The sequence below is a fragment of the Canis lupus genome, chromosome 30, assembly GCF_003254725.2.
Source record: "Canis lupus dingo isolate Sandy chromosome 30, ASM325472v2, whole genome shotgun sequence".
Taxonomy (NCBI): domain Eukaryota; kingdom Metazoa; phylum Chordata; class Mammalia; order Carnivora; family Canidae; genus Canis; species Canis lupus.
In genome coordinates this window covers 29,310,890-29,335,388 of record NC_064272.1, presented here as the reverse complement: position 1 = coordinate 29,335,388, position 24,499 = coordinate 29,310,890, and the positions used below count along the sequence as shown (strand labels likewise).

General features: G+C 41.2%; 1 protein-coding gene across 4 annotated transcripts in view; it reads right to left on the bottom strand.

The window, feature by feature from the left end:
• ZNF609 (zinc finger protein 609) overlaps positions 1-24,499 on the bottom strand; it is a 209,513-nt gene that overhangs the window by 5,651 nt on the left and 179,363 nt on the right. For all 4 annotated transcript variants that reach the window (XM_025472498.3, XM_025472497.3, XM_035708632.2 and 1 more), the window contains 4 exons: positions 6,504-6,591; positions 3,419-5,759; positions 2,052-2,418; positions 104-279 (listed from right to left, as the gene is read on the bottom strand). In XM_025472498.3, the coding sequence (XP_025328283.1) occupies positions 104-279; positions 2,052-2,418; positions 3,419-5,759; positions 6,504-6,591 (2,972 nt within the window). The remainder of the gene's footprint in view (positions 1-103; positions 280-2,051; positions 2,419-3,418; positions 5,760-6,503; positions 6,592-24,499) is intronic.

The window sequence follows — 24,499 nt, the reverse complement described above, 5'->3', positions numbered from 1 at the left end:
CAGCCAGGCTGCCCTGTAGTTAAGACCTGAACTTGCCTGCCCAGCTTTTTCCACACCCTGGATCTGGCCCCACAGGGTTTTGGTAGCAGCCAGTGCCACTTACCGTGGGAGACTTGCTCTTGTAGTGACTGGCATGCTGCTGTAAGATGTCCAGAGCTTTGGACTCTGAGCTGGATTTACAACTGACACTGGGGCTGGCTCGTGCCTTGTCAGCATCTTCACCCCCTGAGACCTTGCTGCCATATGGGGAGAAAGAGTAGCTGGAAGGTAGGTAGGAACCTGGGGAAAGAGAAATAAAGTAGTCAGAAATGAGAGAAGTAGAACAAACTCAGCTTAAGTGAGCTTGGTTAGGCAGGTATCAGCTTTCCTAGGCAGAGGCTGAGATATTTTCTACCATGGTGTCTTCAGGCTTGAAACTCTTAGTTTGTCCTTTCTTTACTGAGGTCTAGAGAGATATTAGGAACATGGCCCTCAACTTCTGGGGAATCAGCTTCCCTAGAGCCCCAGTCTCAGAGATTCATCTTGGAGAGGCATTATGGTAAAGTGGAAAGATCAGAGGATTTAAGAGTCAGATGACTGGGCTCAAATCTACCTCTCAAGACTTACCAGCTGGGTAAGCCTTGAGCTAATTAACAACCCTTCCGAGCTTGTTTCTTTACCATCAAGAGGAAGATACCAATACTACTCCACAGAGAAGAGGAAACAAGATACTGTATGTAAATCACTGAGTACAGTGTCTGGCCCACAGCAGGCACTCATCAAGTGGAAGTATTTTTTTTTTAAATATTTTATTTATTTATGCATAGACACTGAGAGAGAGAGGCAGAGACACAGGCAGAGGGAGAAGCAGGCTCCATGCAGGGAACCCTATGTGGGACTCGATCCCAGGTCTCCAGGATCACACCCCAGGCTGCAGGCAGCGCCAAACCGCTGCGCCACTGGGGCTGCCCATCAAGTGGAAGTATTATTTTTATATGGATGGATGGGGTAACAGGGAGAAAGGAACACCACAGGGTGAGACAATTTCCTAGCTCTGTTTGAAAAGCTTACTTGCGCTAGGGTTTGCCTTGCAGTGTTCAACCAGGATATCAAGACTATTTAGGCTGCTTTTTGATAGGGAGGTGGGAGCTATGAGGAGTGACAGAAGTGGTCTTCTGCTCTAGAAGCATCCCATGTGGCTCTTTGGACAATGGAAACCAGTGAGGAATTGAACAGGAGCATTGTCTTCTAACAAGTTAAAAAAAACACTCCCCAAGAACTCATGGATGGCAGAGTCAGGATCTTATCTTTCCCAAACTGAATGTTTTCGATCGGACTTTCCCTTACTCTGATTTCAAACAGCTCTTCCTCTCTCCCACCGTCCTCCCACTTTCCAGCTGAACATCATCCTGTAAATGAAGACATGCACTGTCCTAGTTTGCATTGTATTTGTTCCACGTGCCTCTCCTGCTACAATTAAGTTGTAAGCTCCTTGAAGAGGGAACTAGTCTTTTTTTGTATTCCCCAAAGTGCCTAGCCCATTGCAAAATGTAGAGTGTAGTGTTTAAAAAAATCCCCACTGAGGGAAGGTAGTGGCAGTGGTAGAGGGGAGTTTTGCCTTCAGTTATCTGGGAAAAGAGACCAGAGAGGCATGACTATAGTGGGAGCAAGACAGAGTGACGCAGTCCCACAGACCGTAGTCAGGGGCCATTCAAGGTGCTCGGGACTAGACTGGCCACTCATAGAATGTCCTATTCAAAACAGGGCAGTCATCTGAGCTTCATTAAGCCTTGGGGCCGTGCAAGAAAACTGGCTCTCAGGATGCCTGGGTGGCTCAGTGGTTGAGCGTCTGCTTTCGGCTCAGGGTGTGATCCTGGAGTTCCAGGATCGAGTCCCACATCAGGAGCCTGCTTCTCCCTCTGCCTGTGTCTCTGCCTCTCTTTGTGTGTCTCTCATGAACAAATAAATAAATAAATCTCAAAAAAGAGAAAAAGAAAACTGACTCTGAAATCTGTGCTTCAGTCCCTTCCTGGTTAATAGAGCACAGGTGGGTGGGAAGGTGGGTGCCGTACCTGGGTAGTTCTGCATCATCACGGCAGGCATGCCCCGGTAGCTGGGGTGGTTGGGGTCATAGGACTGGCTGTAGGAGTAGCCATGCATGTAAGGGATGTAGGACTGGTGCTGGGTGAGTGGGGAGGAAACAGGCACATGGACGCTTGGTCGGGGCTCCTTGCTTCCGAGGCGGGAGTCCTCAGATGTGGACAGCTTGCAGTCACTACTTGTGCTTTCCTTCCCATCCTCCTTGGGGACAGAGTCCTTACTCCGACTCCTTTCTTCCTTCAACTTGCGGTCCCGCTCCTCTTTCCACCGCTCATCCTCTGACTTAATGTCCGAGTACTTGGCAGGATAGACATACGTCCACATGCGGGGCTCTGCTTCCTAAAAATCACAAAACGAGCACTGAGTGTTGCACAGATAAGAGAGAGATTTCAAGCCCAAGGTTGCACTAAAGGCACCAGAGCAGGTAATACCAGACACCCAGACAGGGTATAATCTTGGCCTCTGTTGATCTTCCCACTTAGAATCAACTTTGGTTCCTTCTGTTTAAAAAGTCTGCCCCCTCCCTGCCCAAGAGGAAACAGGATGTGGGGAAGGAAAAGGAAAATCCATCAGTGGGTCTTCTCTAGGAGAGAATATGCATTCTGGGGAAAGGAACCCTTGAAGAAGCTGCTCCCTTTCTAAGGCATTTGAGGCAGTTTTACATCTTCAGAGAAATCTCAGGGGCAGAGTGTGAGTGCTGCCCAGCTCAGAGGAGGGAGGTCTAGCTGTGGCACTAAGAGGAAAGGGGAGACTTTCTAAGTCTCATGAGCAGAGCATGGTATGAAACCAAGTTCTTAGTTCTAGCTCTACCTATAAATTTTTTTTTTTTAAAGATTTTAAGTTACCTCTATACCCCACTTGGGGCTTGAACTCATGACACTGAGATCAAGAGTTGCATGCTCCACTCACCAAGCCAGCCAGGCACCCCACCTATAAAATCTTTTAGAAGTAACTCAGTCTGACTAGTAACTCACTCTGGGAAATGGAGAGATCACCATTAACTTACTCCATAGGAATCAAACAGTGGAAGAAACACTGGACTAGGAATTGAGATGACCTGGTTCTAGTTCTGGCTCTGCCAATGAAGTTGCAAATTACCCTAGACAAATCAAGCTAATTTACCTGGGCCTCTTCTGTCAAATGGGAAAAACACCTTCAACTGATGTAAATGTGCTTTTTAAAAACATGAACATGATTTACAAAGGTAAAGAATCCTTAAAAGTATAGATCTCTCCTGCCAAGCTGTACTCTGCTGACCCCCACAAAAGGAAAGCCCTGATTTGTGAGGAAGAGAGAGAGGCTATCAAATAGTATTTCTATCTTCTCCCAGAACAGTTACCTGTCGGTACCAGAGTATCGGATCCACCTCTGCCTGCCGGCCACATTCAGCGCCTGTCTTGGCCTCAGAGGCCTCCTTGCCTAGGTGACCAGCCTCACTCAGTTTCACTTTAAGTCCTTCTGGGGCCTGGCTGGGGAGTTTGGAGGAGTCGTCTAACTTGGGGATAATGACTGATTTGGCAGGGTCAGCCCCTGGCTCCTTGGCCTTCCCAGGTCCCGACTTGACCAGGTCCGTCAGGCTGGGGGCCTTGGTGAGAGTTGGCGGAATTGAAGGCTTTTGCTTCCATTCTTCCTTGAGTGCTGCCTCCCGCTCCTTGAGGCCCAACTCGGCCTTCTTGTCCAGTCCCCGCTGCTGCTGCTCCAGGCTCTGCCGTTTCTGCTGTTCTTCATACTGCTGCCGGTAAGCTGTGTTCGTGCTCAGGAGGTGGGTGTGGTAGCTCTGGTCGCTGTAGCCATATGGGGGCACATAGGCATACTGGTTGTAGTACAGGGACTGCATGTACATGTTGGGACGCTGCTGGATGACGGAGGGCTGCTGACTGGAACTGCTCAGCTCTGGTTTCTTTTCCTCACAGACATCATTCTTCACTTTTCCCTCTATGCTCTCAGGCTCCTCGTCCTTTTTTGTCTTCAGAGCCTGGCTCTCCAGTCCCACCTGGCTGCCAGGGTTCAGAGCCCCTGGGCTGGACTGTGCATAACTTGGAGAGTAGTAACTCTCAAAGCCTTGGTAATATGGTGAGTCTTTGCTCTGTGGCTGAGGGGGGAAAAGAGTTTTCTTGGCCCCTTCCTTAACCAACTGTTCAGGGTCTTTTGATTTGATACTGTCCACTTTGCCCTCCCCATCCTCCCCAGCATCAGATATGTCAGAATATGCAGGGCTGTTGGTTTTGACGGAGTTGGCTTCAGCTCCATTCTGGGTCACTACATGTAAAGGAGTCAGGGGCTGGGTAGGGGTGGTGCTATCTATGCGGCTACTGCCTCCAATTGAAGGGCTGGGGGCGTTGTCCGTGAAGCTGTAGATCTTGTCAGCTTCTGCCTTGATGCTAGCCAGGCGGCTTTGGTGGGGGTCTGATGAGCCATTCAGGAGCCCCTCCATCTTCATCCCATCTCCTGATGATTCTCTGAATGGGCTTTTGCCTTCTTCTGCTCGACACACCTTCCCAGGGGTCAGAGGACTTTCGAGTTCCTTGGAAGACTCCTTCTTTTTTTTGTCTTTCTTTTTCTTGTCCTTGGCTGGAGTCAAGGCCGGGTTGACTGTGAAAGGTTCTCCCATCACAGTAGGCTTGGGCTGAATAGGCTTGAGTTGGGGGCTGTTGGGCATGGCTTGGACCACGGTGGTGGTCAAGCCTGAGGAGGAGCCTGGGCTTGCTGCTGTGAAGGTGGCGGTCTGGAAGGTGTAGATTTGCTGCGGGGGGATGGCAGGGGCAATAGGCCGTGCTGACTTTAAGCTTTTGGAAGGAATCTTTTCAGGCTTCAAACTAGAGGGCTTTTTACATTTTTCTTTTTCCATACACTTCCTTTCCAAAGAATCAAAGGCATCATTGCTTGTTTCATCCATTACTGAGGGTCCATCATCAGAGCCATCATTTGATAAGGCCCCAAGGTCTGTGTCCCCTTCCCCACTCAGCTTTTTCTTACAGAGACCTTTTGTGCTGAATTTGCTTGAAGGAGAAGGGCTATGGGGCTCTACGAGCCGAACTTTGGGGGTAGCTGAACGGGCAGGGGACAAGGAACCTTTTTGTGAGATGGATGCACCATTGCAGCTCCCTAGGTCTGCATGAAGGGTGGGCTCCTCTCCGTACTCACTGTCTCCATCTGCTTCCGGCTTGCTGTCATCATCTGTGTGGGCATGAGCCTGGTGGTACTTAAGTCCATTGATGTGCTTATACTTTTTGTTGCAGTTTGGGTGGGGACAGTCAATCAGGACTGGGGAGGGACAATTTCTGTCTAGAACAGTGGGTTCCACCTTGGTCCCAGGGAGGGGACCAGTGGCTGAGCCCATGGAATTCGTACGGACACGCTTGCTCCCTTTGGAGTCCTCTGAGCTAGAATTCAGCTCCATGTCTGAAAGCGGTTTGTTTTTCCGCTTGTTAGCTGAGGAAGGGCTGGCCTTGACATCCTCAGAGGTGCTACTGGCAGGTGGGCGATGCTCTGAAGAATTCTGGCTGCCCCGACGGCCTTTGCTATTTGCTCCTGCTCGGGTTTTGCTGCTGCTGCTGGTCCCTTTGCTGTCAGAGGCTGTGGCTGTCTCATTGACAGGTGTGTTACTGTTGGGACGCATGCGTTTGCCTCTACCCCGGCCATTGCGCATTTCCAAGTCACTGGTGGGGGAGTCACAGAACCTTAGCAAAGGGCAAACACAACAGGGTATTATTAAGAAGAGAAAACATCTTCAAACCAGTGTAGCTGCCTCCAGAAGAACTGTCCAGATGGTAACTATCATTTTCAATGAATATGATTTGTTAAAGAACTTTTGAAAGCGTGGGAACTGCATTAAGTGGTGAGCTCCTAGGATGCTATCTGCATGCTAGCTGTACATCTTTCTCCAACATCTGGACTCCCCAAACCCTGGCAAACTGGGTACAAACAAGCTATAAAGTGCCATTCACTGAAATGTCAACCTGAAAAGGTCCCTGTGAAACCCACACTGTCTAGTGTTCATAAAACTGAAAATGTTCCTGAGTTTAAACTCCTGGGAGATAGCTACCATCAAAAAGCATCATCAATGATTGTTTGTTCACCCACAGGCAGACTCAATGGCCTTGGTCTCAAAGTGACTACTGCTAGAAGCCAGAGTTCCAGAGAACTAGTAATTCCAGAAAAAGGCTTAAAAAAGGATCTCCTCCCCATTCCTATCCAACTCATTAACACATAATTCATTTACTACTCTTGAATGCCAGAGCAGCAGAGTACCTTCCTTATATTACCTTACACCATCATATTCTTTAAAAGCTGGGTGTCTTTTTTTTTTTTTTTTTAAAAGCTGGGTGTCTTAAGAGATATCCAAGTCTAACAGGATGAAGGCATAAGGGCACTGATTAGGGTGGTTCAGATTAAAACACACCAAAAAGCTGTAGAGTGCTTACCTGGGGGGTGCCCAATCATGCCGTGTACAGTCAAGAAGTGTACCTACATATGTCTTGTTCCTCCATGTTACATTCACCACCAACATCCCTGGAAGACAAGAAGATTCAGATAACCTTTTACAAATGTTTTAATCTTTATCTAATAAGAGTTTGTTGTAATTTGTAAGATAAATTCCTGTTAGTAAAATTGTTAATCATAGAGCACTTGTATTTGGATTTTTGATAAATACTCCCAATCTGCCATCGAAGATATACTAATTTATATACCCATCAGTAGTGCATGAGAACACCAGCTGTCCTTTTCCTTTGGCAATACGGTGTTCTCAAACTTGTTGATCTTTGCCAACCTGATAGTAGAAAAAGAGCGTTTTATGTAGTTTTAATTTAATGTTTCTTATTGTGAGTTTGTACATATCATTTTATTTTATTTTATTTATTTTTTTTAAATTTTTATTTATTTATGATAGTCACAGAGAGAGAGAGAGGCAGAGACATAGGCAGAGGGAGAAGCAGGCTCCATGCACTGGGAGACCGACGTGGGATTCGATCCCGGGTCTCCAGGATCGCGCCCTGGGCCAAAGGCAGGTGCTAAACCGCTGCGCCACCCAGGGATCCCTATTTTATTTTTTTTAACATTTTATTTATTTATTCATAGAGACACACAGAGAGAGAGGCAGAGACATAGGCAGAGGGAGAAGCAGGCTCCATGCACTGGGAGACCGACGTGGGATTCGATCCCGGGTCTCCAGGATCGCGCCCTGGGCCAAAGGCAGGTGCTAAACCGCTGCGCCACCCAGGGATCCCTATTTTATTTTTTTTAACATTTTATTTATTTATTCATAGAGACACACAGAGAGAGAGGCAGAGACACAGGCAGAGGGAGAAGCAGGCTCCATGCAGGGAGCCTGATGTGGGACTCGATCCCGGATCTCCGGGATCACACCCTGGGCTGGAGGCGGCGCCAAACCCACTGAGCCACCAGGGCTGCCCTGTACATATTATTTTAAAACATCATTATGAGGGATCCCTGGGTGGCACAGCGGTTTGGCGCCTGCCTTTGGCCCAGGGCGCAATTCTGGAGACCCGGGATCGAATCCCACGTCAGGCTCCCGGTGCATGGAGCCTGCTTCTCCCTCTGCCTGTGTCTCTGCCTCTCTCTCTCTCTCTCTCTGTGTGACTATCATAAATAAATAAAAATTAAAAAAAAATAAAACATCATTATGAGATATATTTCCTTCCTAAGTAAAGTATCTGTTCAAATCTTTTGCTCAGTTTTCTACTAAATTATATAGTTTATTTGCAATTCTTAATATACCAGAGTAAGCCTTTTGTCTATTATACATATCACGTGTATCCCCCGATCTGTCATTTGCTAATGGTGGTTAATGCTACGTAGACATTATTTACCCTTTATAAGAAGATTTATTTATTTAAGTAATCTCTACACCCAATGAGGGGCTTGAACTCATGACCCTGAGATCAAGAGCTGTATGCCCTATTGGGATGCCTGGGTGGCTCAGTGGTTGAGCATCTGCTTTCGGCTCAGGGCGTGATTCCAGGGTCCAGGTTATTGGGCTTCCTGTGAAAGCCTGTTGCTCCCTCTGCCTATGTCTCTACCTTTCTCTCTGTGTCTCTCATGAATAAATAAAAATCTTAAAAAAAAAAAGGGGGGGTTGCATGCCCTACTAAGCCAGGAGGTGCCCTGAAATTATTTACTTTTATGTTGTTATATTTATCAATCTTTTATGGCTTCAGAGTTTTCTGTCCTATTTCAAAAGGCTTTCCTTATTCCATCACTTCATTAATTGTTTTTTTCTTATGGTTTCTTTTAGTACTTTTACAGTTTGATTTTTTCATCTTTATTTTTTTTTAAGATTTTATTTTTTTAAAAGATTTTAAAAAAATGTATTCATGAAAAAAAAATTTATTCATGAGAGACTCAGAGAGAATGGCAGAGACATAGGCAGAGGGAGAAGCATGCTCTCTGTGGGGAGCCTCATGTGGGACTCGATTCTGGGATCACACCCTGAGCTGAAGACAGATGCTCAACTGCTGAGCCATCCAGGCACTCGATTTTATCTTTAAATCTTTAATCCATCTAGAAGTCAATCTGGCATAAAACTTTTTTTTTTTTTTTAAAGTAATCTCCACATCCAACATGGGGCTCAAACTCATGACCCAGAGATCAAGAGTCCCAGATGCTCTTATCGACTGAGCCAACAAGGTGCTCCTAAAACTTAACTTTTTGTTTTTGTGGCTTATCCTCTAAAGTATTTTTGGTTAGTTTCACATTTTAGTGAAGTCAAATATATTGAGCTTCTCCTTTATGGCTTATGGTTTTTACATCTTATTACAGTCATAAATATTGTTCCCTGAGATATATTATTTTTTTAAGATTTTATTTATTTATTCATGAGAGACAGTGAGAGAGAGAGAGAGAGGGAGGGAGAGATAGAGGCAGAGGGAGAACTAGGCTCCCTGTGAGGAGCTCAATGCTGGACTCGATTCCAGGATCCCGGAATCACACCCTGAGCCAAAGGCAGACCCTTAACCACTGAGTTACCAAGGCGTCCCCCATGAGATATTTTAAAGTTATTATTAACAAGCTATGGATCATTTTTAATGGTAGAAAAATGAAAAGGAGAATACTATGTTATGTGAAATTATGTTATGTGACATGAATATAGTTTTATTGGAATCATAGCCACACTCAGTCATTTATGCATTGTCTATGCCTGATTTCATGCTGTAAGGGAGAGCTGAGTATCAACAGAGAGGCTGTGTGGCCTGCAAAGCTTAAAATATTTATTACCTGGCCCTTTATGGAACAAGTTTGCTAGCCTGTTTTCGATCTTTTTCTTTTCAAATATAGGCATTTAAAGGTATGAATTTCCCTCATAACCTACTTTAGCTGCATTCCACATGCTTTGATATGTTTTCATAATCATTCAGGTCAAAACATTTTCTCGTTTCCCTGGTGATTTCCTTTTTGACCCTGGTTATTTAGAAAAGTGTTGTCAAATCTTTATCTGGGGATTTTCCCAATATCTTTTTGTTATTCTTTTTTTTTTTTTTTAAAGATTTTATTTATTCATAGACACAGAGAGAGAGAGGCAGAGACACAGGCAGAGGGAGAAGCAGGCTCCATGCAGGGAGCCCGACGTGGAACTTGATCCCGGGTCTCCAGGATCACACCCCAGGCTGCAGGCAGCGCCAAACCGCTGCGCCACCGGGGCTGCCCTTGTTATTCATTTCTAATATAATTTGACTGTGGCAGAGAACATACTTTATATGATTTCAAATAGTCTGAAATATGATCTATCTTGAAGAATAGTCCATGTGTACCTGAAAAGAATATTTTAAAATGTATACTCTGCAGTTTTAGGGTGTTTTATAAATGACTGATAGTTATTCAAATCTACTATACTGCCACTAATTTTCTGCCACCTTATCAATTACTTGCCCCTTGTTCTTGCTTGCTGGATTTCCTATTTCTCTAGAATTTGGATCTTCTATATTAATCCTCTTTTCTATCTTTCACTCCTATTTTCCATTCCTTTGTCTATATTCTAAGGCATTTCCTTCATCTTCTAAGTTATATTCTGGAATTTCCATTTTTACTACTGTAGTTTTAATTTAAAAAAGGCATCCTGGGGCGCCTGGGTGGCTCAGTCAGTGAAGCATCTGCCTTCAGCTCAGGCTATGATCCTGGGATCAGGACCCACATCAGGCTCCCTGCTTAGCGACAGCCTAGCTGCTTCGACCTCTCCCTCTGCCCCTTCCCCGTTTGTACTCTCTAATAAATAGATAAGATATTAAAAAAAAAAAAGAGGGGATCCTGTTCTTGTTCCATGGATGCAATATCTTACCTCTCCAAATATATTTAGTTATAGTTGACCCTTGAACAACACAGGCTTGAAGTGTGTGGGTCATCTTATATATGGACTTACTTTTAAAAATATTGATTCATTTATTTGAGAGAGAGCATATGCATGCATATATGAGGTGGGAAGGAGCAGAGAGCATCTCAGAGAGATACCCTGCTGAGTGTGTAGCCCTAATCACAGGGCTTGATCTCATGACCCTGAGATTCTGACCTGAGCCAAAACCAAGGGTTGGACAAAACCAAAAGTCCGATGATTAACCCACTGAGCCAACCAGGTGCCTGTGGGTTGTTGTTGTTTTTTTTTTTAAATAAATACAGTACCGTACTGTAAATGTATTTTATCATTTTTTTATTTTTAAAAATAAATTCCAAGGGGCCTGGGTGGCTCAGTCAAATGTCTGACTCTTGATTTCAGCTCATGTCATGATCTCGGGTCATGGGAGGGAGCCCTGTTGGGTCTCTGTGCTTGGCACAGAGTCTGCTTGTCTCTCTCCCTCTCCCTGCTTGCTTTCACATGTACGTGTGTTGTTTCTCAAATAAATAAGTAAATAAAATTTAAAAATAAATAAATTTCAGTATAACTAATATACTGTGTTATATTAGTTTTGGATGTACAATATTGTGAATCAACAATTCTATCCATTACTCAGTGTTCATTATGATAAGTGTACTCCTTATTTCTTGGCTCTCCTTCCTCCCAATCTCAGATAAGAAAACAAAGAAACAACACCAAAAAAAAAAAAAAAAAAAAAAACAAGCTTTCATTTTTTCAGGTCTCTTAAATCAGTACTTGTACATTTGCTTTCTAGTTTCCAAAGTTCTATTGATTATACTTGTTTGCAGTAATCTTGTCTGTTTTTTCTTAAAGATAGATAGATAGATTTGTTTATTTGTTTGTTTGTTTATTTATTTATTTGAGAGGGAGAGAGAGAGAGAGCATGTGAGTGAGCACACACAGCAGGGGGACGGGCAGAGGGAGAGGGAGAATCTCTAGCAGGAACCCTCTGTGGGGCTTGATCACAAGACCCTGAGATCATGATCTGAGCCAAAGTGGGAGGCTTAACTGACTGAGCAACCCAGGTGCGTCTTGTCTGTTTTTAAAGAAACCTGTGAGTTTATACCTTAAAAACAAATCCCTTTACCGACATTTGAATGAGTTATAAAGGGAGAAACTGGTAGGTAAATATGTACTTTCAATCTATCATGTTTTACTAAAATAATGCATTTACTTTCATGTATTTAGTATATTTCAAATGTACAACCTACCCAAACAGGTTTCTAATTAGAATCTAATTCAGGAAAATCATCACTTATTGTATTTTCATTTACTGTGTCTCTGCCATTTTTTCAATCTCTTCTATATCCTAGGGCTCATGTCTGATATGTCTGAGAGCCTCTTGAGCCATTAACCCTCTATTTAAGGTATTTTTTCTCTTTGTGTTTGATTCTTCCAATTCATAATTTGTTCCTAGAATTTATCTAAGGTACTGAATTAAAAAAAAATTTCAATGACTATAATACATATTTCAAAGACTATTATTTCCAAATTTTAAACTGGTTAATTTTTCATAACTACATGACATTATTTAATTTCTGGCTCTTTGTTTAATAGACACTATTATTCTGTTTCTCTTTAAGAATTCTTTTTTTTTTTCTTTAAGAATTCTAATTGGACTTATTATAGTAATTTTTTTTTAAGATTTTATTTATTTGACAGAGAGAGAGCGCAAGCGCATAAGCAGGTGGAGCAGCAGGAAGGGACAGGGAGAAACAGGCTCCCTGCTGAGTAGGTTGCCTGAGGTGGGGCTCCATCCCAGGGATCATGACCTGAGCAGAAGGCAGACATTTAACCAACTGAGCCACCCAGGTACCTCGGACTTATTAGTCTCTATTTGACTGTACCATACTCTATTTTCATTAGGTGTTCATTTAACTCCCGGTGGTTAAATTTTTTAAATTACTTTTTGCATTTTGAGATAATCATAGATTCACATACAGTTGTAAGAAATAACAGAGACCCCATTGAACCCTCACTCAGTTTCCTCTAATGGCAATGACACAATGAAGATACAAAATATGTCCATCAACACAAGGATACCTCCTTTTGCCCTTCTACAGCTTCATTCACTTCCCTCTCACACTCATTCCTTCTTAATTCCTGACAACCACTAATCTGTTACCTGTTTCTGTAATTGTGTCATTTCAATAATGTTATATAAATGGAATCAAACAGCACATAATGTTTTGGAACTGTTCCCCCCTCCCCTTTCCCAGCATATAATTATCTGGAGATTCATCCAAGTTGTTGCATGTATCAATTGTTCAGTCTTTTTTGCTGGTGACTGGTATTCCATAGTTTGGAGGTACCAGTTTGTTTTACCATCCACCTACTGAATGTGAAGGACATCTGGGTTGTTTCTAGTTTTTGGCTATTATGAATATAGCTACTACAAACATTTCTGTACAGGCTTTTAGTGAAACTGACTTTTCATCTCTCTGAGATAAATACCCAGGAGTATAATCACTGGACCATTTATAGTTGCATATTTAGTTTTTAAAGAAACTGCCAAACTATTTTCCAGAGTAGCTATATATTCTTTTACATTCCCACCAGCAAAGCATTAGAGATTCAGTTTCATGGCATCTTTGCCAGTATTTGGCATTAACTTTTAATTTTAGTCATTCTAATACTTGTGTAGTAACGTCTCATATTATAGTTTTAATTTGCATTTCTGTAGTGGCTAATGATGTTGAACATCTTTTTATGTGCTTATTTGCCATCTGCATATCCTCTTTGGTGAAATATCTGTTCATGTTTTTAGCCCATTTTCTGATCAGATTGTTTTCTATTGTTGAGTTTTAAGAGTTCTTTATGTATTCTAGATACTAGTCCTTCGTTGGACATTTTTTTCTATTCTTTAGCTTGACTTTTTTTTTTAAGATTGTTTGTTTGTTTGTTTGTTTATGATAGACATAGAGAGAGAGAGGCAGAGACACAGGAGGAGGGAGAAGCAGGCTCCATGCCGGGAGCCCGACGTGGGACTCGATCCCAGGACTCCAGGATCGCGCCCTGGGCCAAAGGCAGGCACTAAACCGCTGAGCTACCCAGGGATCCCCTGACTTTTCATATCTTTTTTTTTTTTAATTTTTAAATTTTTATTTATTTATGATAGTCACAGAGAGAGAGAGAGAGAGAGAGAGGCAGAGACATAGGCAGAGGGAGAGGGAGAAGCAGGCTCCATGCACCGGGAGCCCGATGTGGGACTTGATCCCGGGTCTCCAGGATCGCGCCCTGGGCTAAAGGCAGGCGCTAAACCGCTGCGCCACCCAGGGATCCCAGACTTTTCATATCTTAACAAGGTCTTTCACAGATCAAAGATTTTTAATTTTGACGAAATACAATTATCCATTTCCCTTTTTATGAACCACACTCTTGATGCCAATTCTAAGAACTCTTTGCCTAACCCTACTCTTTGCCTACTGAAGATTTCTTTTAGGTTTATGTTTTCTGTTTAAGTCCTTGATCCATTTTGAGTTAGTTTTTGTATGAGAGTCTTCTTCCTTTGTTTTGGCCCATGATGTCCACTTGTTCCAGCACCAGTTGTTGGAAAGGCTATCTTTCATCCCAAGAACTACTTTTGCACCTTTACCAAGATCAGCTGGGTGTAGTTGTGTGTCTATTCTGGGTTCTCTGTTTTGTTCCACTGGTCTGTGTCTGTCTGCCAATATCACAGCCTAGATTTCTGTGGTTATAAGTCTTGAAATCAGGTAGTCTGATTCTTCCCGTTTGTTCTTTTTTTTAAAAAACTGTTTTAGCTGTTTTTGTTTCTTTGGCCTTGCCATATACATTTTAGAATAATCTTGTCTACATCTACAAAATATCTTGCTAGAATTTTGATAGTAATTAACATTAAATATGTGTATCAATTTGGGAAAATTTGACATCCTTATTCTATGCTCCTCCTTTATGTAGATCTTCTTCAATTTCTTTCATCAGTACTATATAGTTTCAACACACAAATCATGTAGGTATTCTTACATCGAAGTATTTCACTTAAAAAAGATTTTATTTAGAGATAGAGAGTATACAAACGGGAAGGAGCAGAGGGAGAGGGACATGCATACTCAACACTGAGTGCAGAGCCTGACGTGGGGCTTGATCCCATGACCCTGAGATCATGACCTGAGCCAAAACTGAGTCGGATACTTAACCAACTAAGTCACCCAGGCGCCCCAAGGATTTCACTTTTTTTGAGCTATTGTGAATGGTACTGTATTTTTAATTTCAGTGTCCATGTGTTCATAGCTAGCATAGACACAAAATAGATTTTTATGTTTATTCTATATTTTACAACCTAGTGAACTCACTCATTCTTCTAAGAGTTTTAAGAGTTTTTTATATACTCACTGAGATTTTCTACTTAGACAATCATGGAATTACAAATAAGTACACTTATATTCTTTCCTTCCTAATCTGCATGCCTTTTTCCTTTTTCTTACCTTATTGCACTAGTTAGAACTTCTAGCACTATATAGAATAAGGGTAGTGAGAGCAGACATCCTTGCTTTTTTCCCATTCTTACTGGGGTAAACAATTACTCTTTCATTATTAAGTATAATGTTTGGCTCCATGTTGGGGACATACAAGGCAAAAAGAAAACCCAGAGAATTTACTATCATGTTGTTCCAAAGGATTTGAGGTCCCTGGATGGTCTGCATTCTTTTACCCACCTTCACCATCCTGTTATATTTCTTTCATATATGATATACAGGGTTTCTGGTTGTATTTAGTGGGAGAAATAGGGAAAAGTATGTCTACTCCACCTTCTCCAAAATGGAAGTTCTAGTTAATTTTTATTATCATTCTTAGCATTAGATTTCTATTATATAAAATTATACTTTGCAGGCTTTTTAAGTGGGATTTTTTTAAACTAATTACCCCCTTCTCTGTTTATAGGTTTTGCAATTTCTTTCATCTAGTCCCCTAAAAACACAGCCTGAATAGGTCTTTTAATGGCCTCTGCCATTAGAAGAAATTTAGGATATCATAGTTCTAATCATTGTATGAGAAGGCAGATTGGCATACTTCTTCACAACTCCTTAGGCTTCCCTCCTCCCCACTCAATTAACTTTTGGAAATCTTTCATGAGGCTGGTTGGGGGATGGCATCTCCCCTGGCTTCTAAGTTCTATCTCTTTATGGGGCATTTCAGTATCTAGTTACCACTCAAAAAACTCATCTTTCAGGCACTGTTCTCTATTCTCTAGAGGCTAGTAGGCCTACAGTTTCACCTTTACCCAGTTACTTGAATCTCTTCTATTTTTGGTCCATGAAGGTGGTTATTTTGTTTTTGGGCCCAAATATGTTGATTTTCATTTTATATATTTTATTTCTTGCTATGTGTCTGAAACACAGGGGATGTGTCAAAGGTTTGAACATAGTAAATCATCTTGATTGGAAGTCCCAAAGCACATTTTCTAATATATCTACAGAAAAGTCTGGGAACTCTAGAATTAGCCTTTTCTTTGTCTTTGGTCATATACTAATAAAATATAATTTCTACCCAGCACTCCCAGGGCATATTTGTAGTAATTCACCTATATTCATTTTCTTCTTTGATGTGGAATGCTATCTAAAGATCAATGGACTTGGAATTAGAAAACCTTAGTCCAAATCCTCACTCTGTTACAGTGTAACCTTGGTCAAGTCACTTAACCTCTATGACTCTCAGATTTTTAATCAATACTCCAGGATTAAAACAGAAATAAATAAGATTATTAACTAGCCCACAGTAGGCTTTAAATAAGTCCAAAGAGAGTGCTTTAGACAAAACCATAGAGCATCAGTACTTGAACCCTGAATTGTGAGCATGACTTTAAATAAGACCTTGTTTAGTCCCTGTTTTCTTTCAAAAAGCAATTTTAGGATGCTGGATCATAAAAACAGATCAGACAAGGGAGCTGGAAGAAGGAAAAAAAATAAAAATAAAAGGATTACCCTACCAGAAAGTCTCACTGATGAAATTAGGGCAAAAAAGAACTTTGGGTTAACCAAATGGATTCTAATTCAAACATTTATTGCACATCTATTATGTACCAGGTGTTTTCATACTCATGATCTTATCAAATATTCACAGCCTTGTTCACTTTTTTTAACAAGGCAGGCCATACAGAGAAAGCACAATCTTTCCAATAATCCTGATCATACAGTGATTGTTACAGCTACTCTGCAAACAAGGAAATGAGCGCTAAGAAAGGTTAAGTAATTTATCAAAGATCTCATTATTTATTAGTGGTCAAGGTATTACACAATTATCTGTAATGGATTATGACACTATACATAGTTTCCTTAAAATGTCCCTTTATTTTCATCTTAGATAAAAGACACATAAGGATTGCAGGGGGCCATGAGAGGAAAAGAATAGAATTCCTACCCCTTTCCAAGGCCCTGGAATCTTTTTTTTTTTTTTTTAATATTTTATTTATTTATTCATGAGAGACACACAGAGAGAGAGAGAGAGAGAGAGAGGCAGAGACACAGGCAGAGGGAGAAGCAGGCTCCATGCAGGGAGCCAGATGTGGGACTCGATCCCCTCCCCGGTCTCCAGGATCACACCCTGGGCTGAAGGCCGTGCTAAACCGCTGAGCCACCCAGGCTGCCAAGGCCCTGGAATCTTAGGGGAAATGGCAAACCTCCTAAGAAAGCAATTAGGCTAAATTCTTTATGGCCATTAGCAAAGTGAATTCAAATAGATGTCTCCTCCCAGTGGTGGGCTCCTCTGATTACTGCATTACCAATTTTAATAGGAAAAGAGTCCATTTATTTCTAAACAATGTAAGACTTAGAGATAGGCACCTCATTAATAAGAGCAGATGAGCACAGCTGCATATAGAAAGCAGCCGTACAATATGAAGATAAATGTTACTCCTACACTTGAAACAGCCGGGCAGGAACACATGTTTATAAATCTGTCTTCCTCCTCTGGTATAATCTGCAAACCTTAGCAATAATGAATGAGCTGAAAAGAAGACAGGTCAGATAAAGTGCTGGAAATGAGAGGGGAAGAAGAAAAATTCTAATATGGAAAAACAAAATGGAGGCTTGTTTAAATGTCAAAGCAAACACATTTTTCTGAAGTGTAACTCTTTTCCTACAAGGTTCTGAGTTGAGACAGCTGGAAGAATAAGAGGACAGGAAGGAAAAAGAAAATAACACTTAATGGAGTTAGTTTCTCTATTAGGGTAGCATGTAGACTGCAGAGAAAGAGAAAAATTGGTTTCTATTTTATAAAGTTTTTTTTTTTTTTTTAACAAGATCTGCCACTTTATTGAGATGTTTTTGTTTTGTTTTATTTTAAGTAATCTCAATGTCCAACATGGGGGCTGAATTCACGACCCCAAGATCAAGAGTCGCATGCTCTACCAACTGAGCCAGCCAGGCACCCCCAAAAGCTTCCTATTTTAAATCAGTGTTCACAAAATAAGGAAAGGCTTGGCATATTTCAAGATAATAATGCTAAAAATAGTAGTAATAAACAGTGCTTTGTTTGTTTCTCTAGGTGGTTATCTTCCAAGGGTCTTATAGACATAATCTCATTAAGCAATATTGAATTTTAGGATGCTGAATATTCTCCCTTCTTACAGGTGATGGATACCAGAGCAAAGTGAAGGGGAAATGACTTAGGTATGAGGCAGCAGTCAGGCTCTGCCTGGTCTCAGGAGGAATGCAATGTTGAGAAAAAACCCAATCCCAAAGCAGCACTGCTCTGTTCTAGAGGACAATTCAGTCTCAAAACAGTTGCACAGCCTAGACTGATCCAAGCACAATAGTGGAAAGAGTAAATGTTACCACTGGGGCTTTCATTTTACCACTTCTGCTAGCACCTTCTTTCTCTCAGGGATCTAGTACCTTCATGCTCAGGTGACTACTCTCTTCGTTTTTTGTTTTTTTGTTTTAAAATTTTTAAACACATTTTGGAAAGATTTATTAGAGCAAGCACACACACACACATGCAGGGGAAGGGGTATAGGGCGAAAGGCAGAGGGAGAGAATCTACTCCCTGCTGAGTGTAGAGCCCAACATAGCCGATCTCAGGACTCCGAGAGCATGACCTGGGCCACAGTTAGATGCTCAACCAACAGCCACACAGGTGGCTCCTGGGATTACTTTTCAAAAAGCACATACTCTTTGACCCAACAAATCCTCTTGTAGGTATTTACCCATAAAAATTCTCAGGGTACAATATGCATGAGGTATTTTCTGCAGCAATGTTTAACAGCAAAAAATGGAAATCAAACTAAATGTCCTTCAATGAGGGACCAATTAAATCCATTTTTGTACATCCACACAAAGAAATACTATGCAGCTGTTAAAAAGAACAAAGCAACTATAAACTGCTATGGAACAAATCTGAAGTGAAAAAGAAGCAAGATATAAAACAGTAACCATAGTTATGTTACCATCTGTATATAAAAAAAAGTATATAAATATGTAAAAGTGCATAGGTCTCTGGAAGGATAAATAAACTAGCAATAGCAGTCTTATCCAGGGAGGAAAACTGAGTGGCTGGGTTTCAGACAAGGGAAACTTGTTTTTCATTTTACCTTTGAATTTTGCACCATGTGCATGTTTTACATATTAAAAAATAAATATAAAAAAAAAAAAAATAAAAATAAAAATAAAAAATAAATATAAAAAGTTATTAATTTTGGTAGGGAGAATTTCAAAGATGTTCTAAAAAAGTCTCCTTCTAGGGGCACCTGGGTGGCTCAATCAGTTAAGTGTGCAACTTTTGATTTCGGCTCAGGTTATGATCTCAGGGTTGTGAGATGGAGCCCCACGTCATGGAGCCTGCTTCATATTTCTTTTTCTCCTTCTTCATCTGTCCCTCTGTACCAACCCTTTCTCTAAAAAGCAAAAACAGAGCAACAAAAAACTTTTTGGGCAAAAGCGCAGGCAATACTGGACTTGAAAAGGGCACATAAGTGGCAGGACAGACACTATCTCTGAAAAAACCTGTCCTGTTTCTTTTATATGGGCACCTTCTCTTTACTCAGTTTAGAGGACCAGGGTGATTGTGGCAGAATATGTCCACAAATTCTTTGATATTTCTCCCTTCAAAAAGGTGAGGCCTAATTCTCCTCACCTTGAGTGTGGGTTGTACTCAGAAGCCACTTGCTTCTAATAAACAGAATGTGGTGGAAGCAGTGTGCATGACTTAGAGTAGGTGATAGAAGGGACTGTGGCCCCCTCTTTGCTTCTTGGGTTACTTCTCTTGGGGAAGCCATCTGCTGTGATGTGAGGACTCTCAAGCAGGCCACCCTATGGAGAGGTCCATGAGACTAGAAACTGAGGCCTCCTGCCAATAGCCATGTGAGTAAGCCACCTTGGAAGAGATTCCTCCAGGGTTTCATAAGCTTTCAGATGATGGCAGCCCCATGGTAGCATCTTGACTGCAACCTCGGGAAAGACCCTGAGACAAAACCAGCCACCTAAGCTACTCTTGATCCATAGAAACTACAGGAGATAATATTGATTTATGCTTTGGAGGTAATTTGTTACAATAGATAACCCAGGGCATTGTCTTACTCTGAGTAGACAAAGAATTCATTTAACTTATTTATTACTTCCTAGAGCAAATATTTACTGACCCTCTATTATTTGCCAGACATTATGCTAAGTATTCAAGGTAAAAACAAAAACAAAAACAAAACAAAAAACAATTACAAAGATACCAGGGTCCATTCCTGGGTTGGAACCAAGTACTTATTAAAAGCCTACTCTGGGGATCCCTGGGTGGCGCAGCAGTTTGGCGCCTGCCTTTGGCCCAGGGCGCGCGATCCTGGAGACCCGGGATCGAATCCCACATCAGGCTCCCGGTGCATGGAGCCTGCTTCTCCCTCTGCCTGTGTCTCTCTCTCTCTCTGTGACTATCATAAATACATAAAAATTAAAAAATAAAAATAAAAAAAATAAAAGCCTACTCTGTGGAATTCACTGGACAAGGTACTGAGAAAGGGAAAGGGCAGGAGGAAGAGCTCACAAGTTACCAACTACTCTAGTAGGCTTGAATTTTCAAATGGAAACATTCGCATTTGCCTATATGCTATTTTTATTTATTTTTATTTTTTTAAAAAAGATTTTATCTATCATCTATCTATCTATCTATCTATCTATCTATCTATCTATCTATCTTTTGAGAGCAAGAATGCACACAGCACAAGCTGGGGGAGTGGCAGGCAAAGGGAGAGGGAGAAGCAGGCTCCCCATGGAGCAGGGAGCCCGATGTAGGGCTCTATCCTAGGACCCTGAGATCATGCCCTGAGCCAAAGGCAGATGTTTAACTGACTGAGGCACCCAGGCACCCCTATATGCTACTTTTAAATCTTATTTCAATACCAATTTTCAATCCTGGTTGATGTTGACAACTACCCCCTGGATAAAAAGCAGGTTAGCATTCATGTATCTCTCTTTATCTTTTTCATTATTCATTCATTCATTCATTCAACAAATGAACATCTACTCTGGGCCAGTTGCTGTCTGAAGTGATGGGATATAGCAATGCACAAAACCGACAGTCCTTGCTCTTTTTTTTTTTTAATACTTTATTTAATTATTCATGAGAGACAGAGAGAGACAGAGACACAGACAGAGGGGGAAGCAGGCTCCATGCGGGGAGCCTGATGTGGGACTCGATCCCGGGACTCCAAGATCACACCCTGGGCCGAAGGCAGGAGCTAAACCACTGAGCCACCCAGGGATCCCAGTCCTTGCTTTTATATGCAACTTATATTCAAATGATGGGAGACAGACAATAAATAAATGAACAAGTAAATATGTTAGACAGTGGTATGCTCTATGGAGAAAAATAAAGCAGAAGCAGACGAAAAGAGAATGTGAGGGGTGGGGATGTTGCTATTTTACAAAGGAGGTCAAGAAAAGCCTCATTGAAAAGGTGACATACAAGGTGAGACACCTGACAGAGGGGAGACAGTGAGTTGCATGGAGATTAGAATGATGAACATTTAGGTAGAAGAAAATGCAGGACCTTTAATGGGAATGTGCCTGGTATGTTTTGAGGAATAGCAAAGTGGATATGAGGCTACAGTGGAATGAGAAAAAGATGAAGTCAGGGAGATGAGGGCAGGCCACATCAGGCAGATTAGGGACTGAAGGACACAAACAGGCAGCAAATTGGGTTTGGCACCAAGGGCATAGTTTCCTGACTCTTAACTCCATATAGGGCAAATGATGGAAGCCAGAAGGAAAGAGTATATATGCTCAGGCCTGGGCCTCAGCTGCATTCTCCCACTAAAACAAAGATGTAAGTGAGAGCTAACTTGATATTAGGCACTCAGAAGTTGTTAAACAGATAAAATGAAAAGCAGTTTGGGACCCAAAATGACAATTATTTAACTGTTTCTATAGAAAAATGGGTTGAGTCCCCAAAAACAGTTCTGGAGATCAACTCTGGAAAACAAGCCATTTATAAGCTGAGAACTCTCCATATACAGAGGATATTTTAATCTTTTTCTTGATGACCCAGGGAATTATTCTAGATATAATTATCTATGGTATGGTAAAGAGGTGTCCCTTTAAAGGTTTGATGCCTGGCTGGCTCAGTCAGTGGAGCATGGGACTTTTGATTTCAGGGTTGTGAGTTTGAGCTCCATGTTGGGGGTAGAGTTTACTTTAAAAAAATAATAACCTGTTTAAAAAAAAAGGCTACTGGAGTATTAAGGCTTAATGACCCTCTATTAATTACAACCAAATTGCTCTGTTAAGTTTTTGTTTGGCTTTTCAGTCTCCTCTTTGGTTGTCAGCAGTCACTTTTTCTTGTCATTAATAGGTCTACTTTTCACAGTAGCAATCGTCCCCTTATCACCAACTTTTGTGTATCATCCAACTTCCTTCTTGTAATCTACTCTAGAGAAAATCAGGGAGTCAACACTGAGATAGCTCAATCATCAGCCCTATAGGTCCTTTTATCTGACTTCATGGCCACATACATTCTACATCCATTTATGCCGTGATTCTCTTAAGAGTCTGTTATATTTGAGTTCAAAGTCCAGGGGGAGGGGTGCCTGGCTGGCTTAATCAGTAAAACATGATTCTTGATCTCAGGATTGTGAGTTCAAGCCCCAAATTGGGTGTAGAGATTGCTAAAAATAAAAAAAAATATTTAAAAACAAATGACAACAACAAAAAACACAGTTCATGGAGGAAAATTCTACAGCTGGTAGACAAAGGAATCAGTCAGACAAAACCATTTCTGGTAACTCTCTATAATTAGTTTGTTAGTGAGCTTTGAATTTAGTATTCTATGTGTGTGTGACCAATATCCAATAAACAAAATTTTTAAAACTGAAGACTTGTTTTTATTCCTTTTTTAAGTATGTTATTTCTACCAATGGGCAATGAGGGTTTCAGTAAAAATGCCAAGAATGCTTAGGCATGGCTACAAAATGAAAGATACATCTTTCAGTCTCTCCTAGAGAGAGAAATTAAAAAGCACTGCTTAAGGGCAGTGGTTCTCCAAGTATGGTTCTGGGACCCCTGGAAGTCCCAAAGATAGTTTCAAGGGCTCTGCAAAATCAAACTATTTTCATAATAATACTAAAACAAATTTGTCTTTTATTTTCATTCTATCCTGAATAAGAGTCTTTTTAGAGGCTATATATAACGTGATATTTCAACAAATCAATATGTAAGTATAGATGAAAATCTAGCTCGTCTTCTATTAGGCCATACATTTAAGACATTTGTAAAAACATTTAAAACATTCTTCTCACTAAATATTGTTTTAGAAACTATATTTTTCATAAACCTACATTAACATATAATAGGTTTCTTACTATTGTTTTTAAATGGGTTAAAAACTACATAATTTAACAGTTTCTTAATTCCTGTTATGGTAAATATAAAGAGATACAATATCAATAGATATAAACAAAAGCTCTTAGAAGTCTTTAATATTTAGCTGTCTATTTATTTAGTAATCTCTACTCCTAATGTAAGGTTCAAACTTACAACCTGAGATCAAGAGTCACGTGCTCTTCCAACTGAGGCCAGCCAGGCACCCGCTGAATAATTTTTAAGAGTGAAAGGAGTCTTGAATACAAAACCTATTAGAACTGATGACTTAAGGCATAAAATCCAGGCACTGTTTCACTTCTGCCTTTTTCTTTCTTTCTTTTCTCACACACACACACACACACACACACACACACGGGGCTCGATCTCCCTGCCCTGAGATCATGGCCTGAGCTGAAATTAAGAGTTGGACGCTTAACCAACTGAGCTACCCAGGTACCCCAATCTTTTTCTTTCTCTTATGTAAACTCTATGCCTAATGTGGGGCTTCAAGACCCTGAGATCAAGAGTCATACGCTCTACCAACTGAGCCAGCCAGGCATCCTTACTTTTGCTTTTTTATAGAGATGTTAAAAGCTGCTGCTACCTTCATGCTGGAAGACAGAAAGTTGGGGACCAGCCAGTTCTACCACTGCTGTCAGTTTTGCCTTCTGGAGATCTGCTTGCCCAGTTGGAATTCTCTTAAGTTACGAGAATTCTGGACCCGAAGAGAGGACCTGAATTCTGGACCTGTAAAGCAAGCAGGGAACTTTGGCATAAACAGGAGGGTTCATGGGCTGAAAAGGGAGGAAGCAGAGCTGGGTTTCTGTGGCATCTAGATAACAGCCAGTAACCAGGCCTGTCATTCTGCCTTGGAACTCCCTAAATGTCTTCCTCTCCATTCCCACCACAGCCACCAGAGTCTTATTAACTCAACTGTAGACTATTCCGAAAGCCTCTGACTTGTGTCCTTACTCCAGGCTTTAATTTTTTCTGTCAAACCAACTGGTAAACCATTATCAGATTATTCTACTTCATATACTGTTCTCATGCAATTAGCCAGCAAATATACATTATTTATTATTCCCCATCATTGTGCCAAGTGCTATTGGAAATTCAAAATTTTCACTGAATTTAAAGTTTTACTCTCTTGGAGGGGAGAAAAATGAACATACATAAAATCATTAATCAAAAAGACGACATGTGCTGCATACTGTGGTAGAGCCATGGAGTATATGTAGATCAGAGAAGGAAGAAT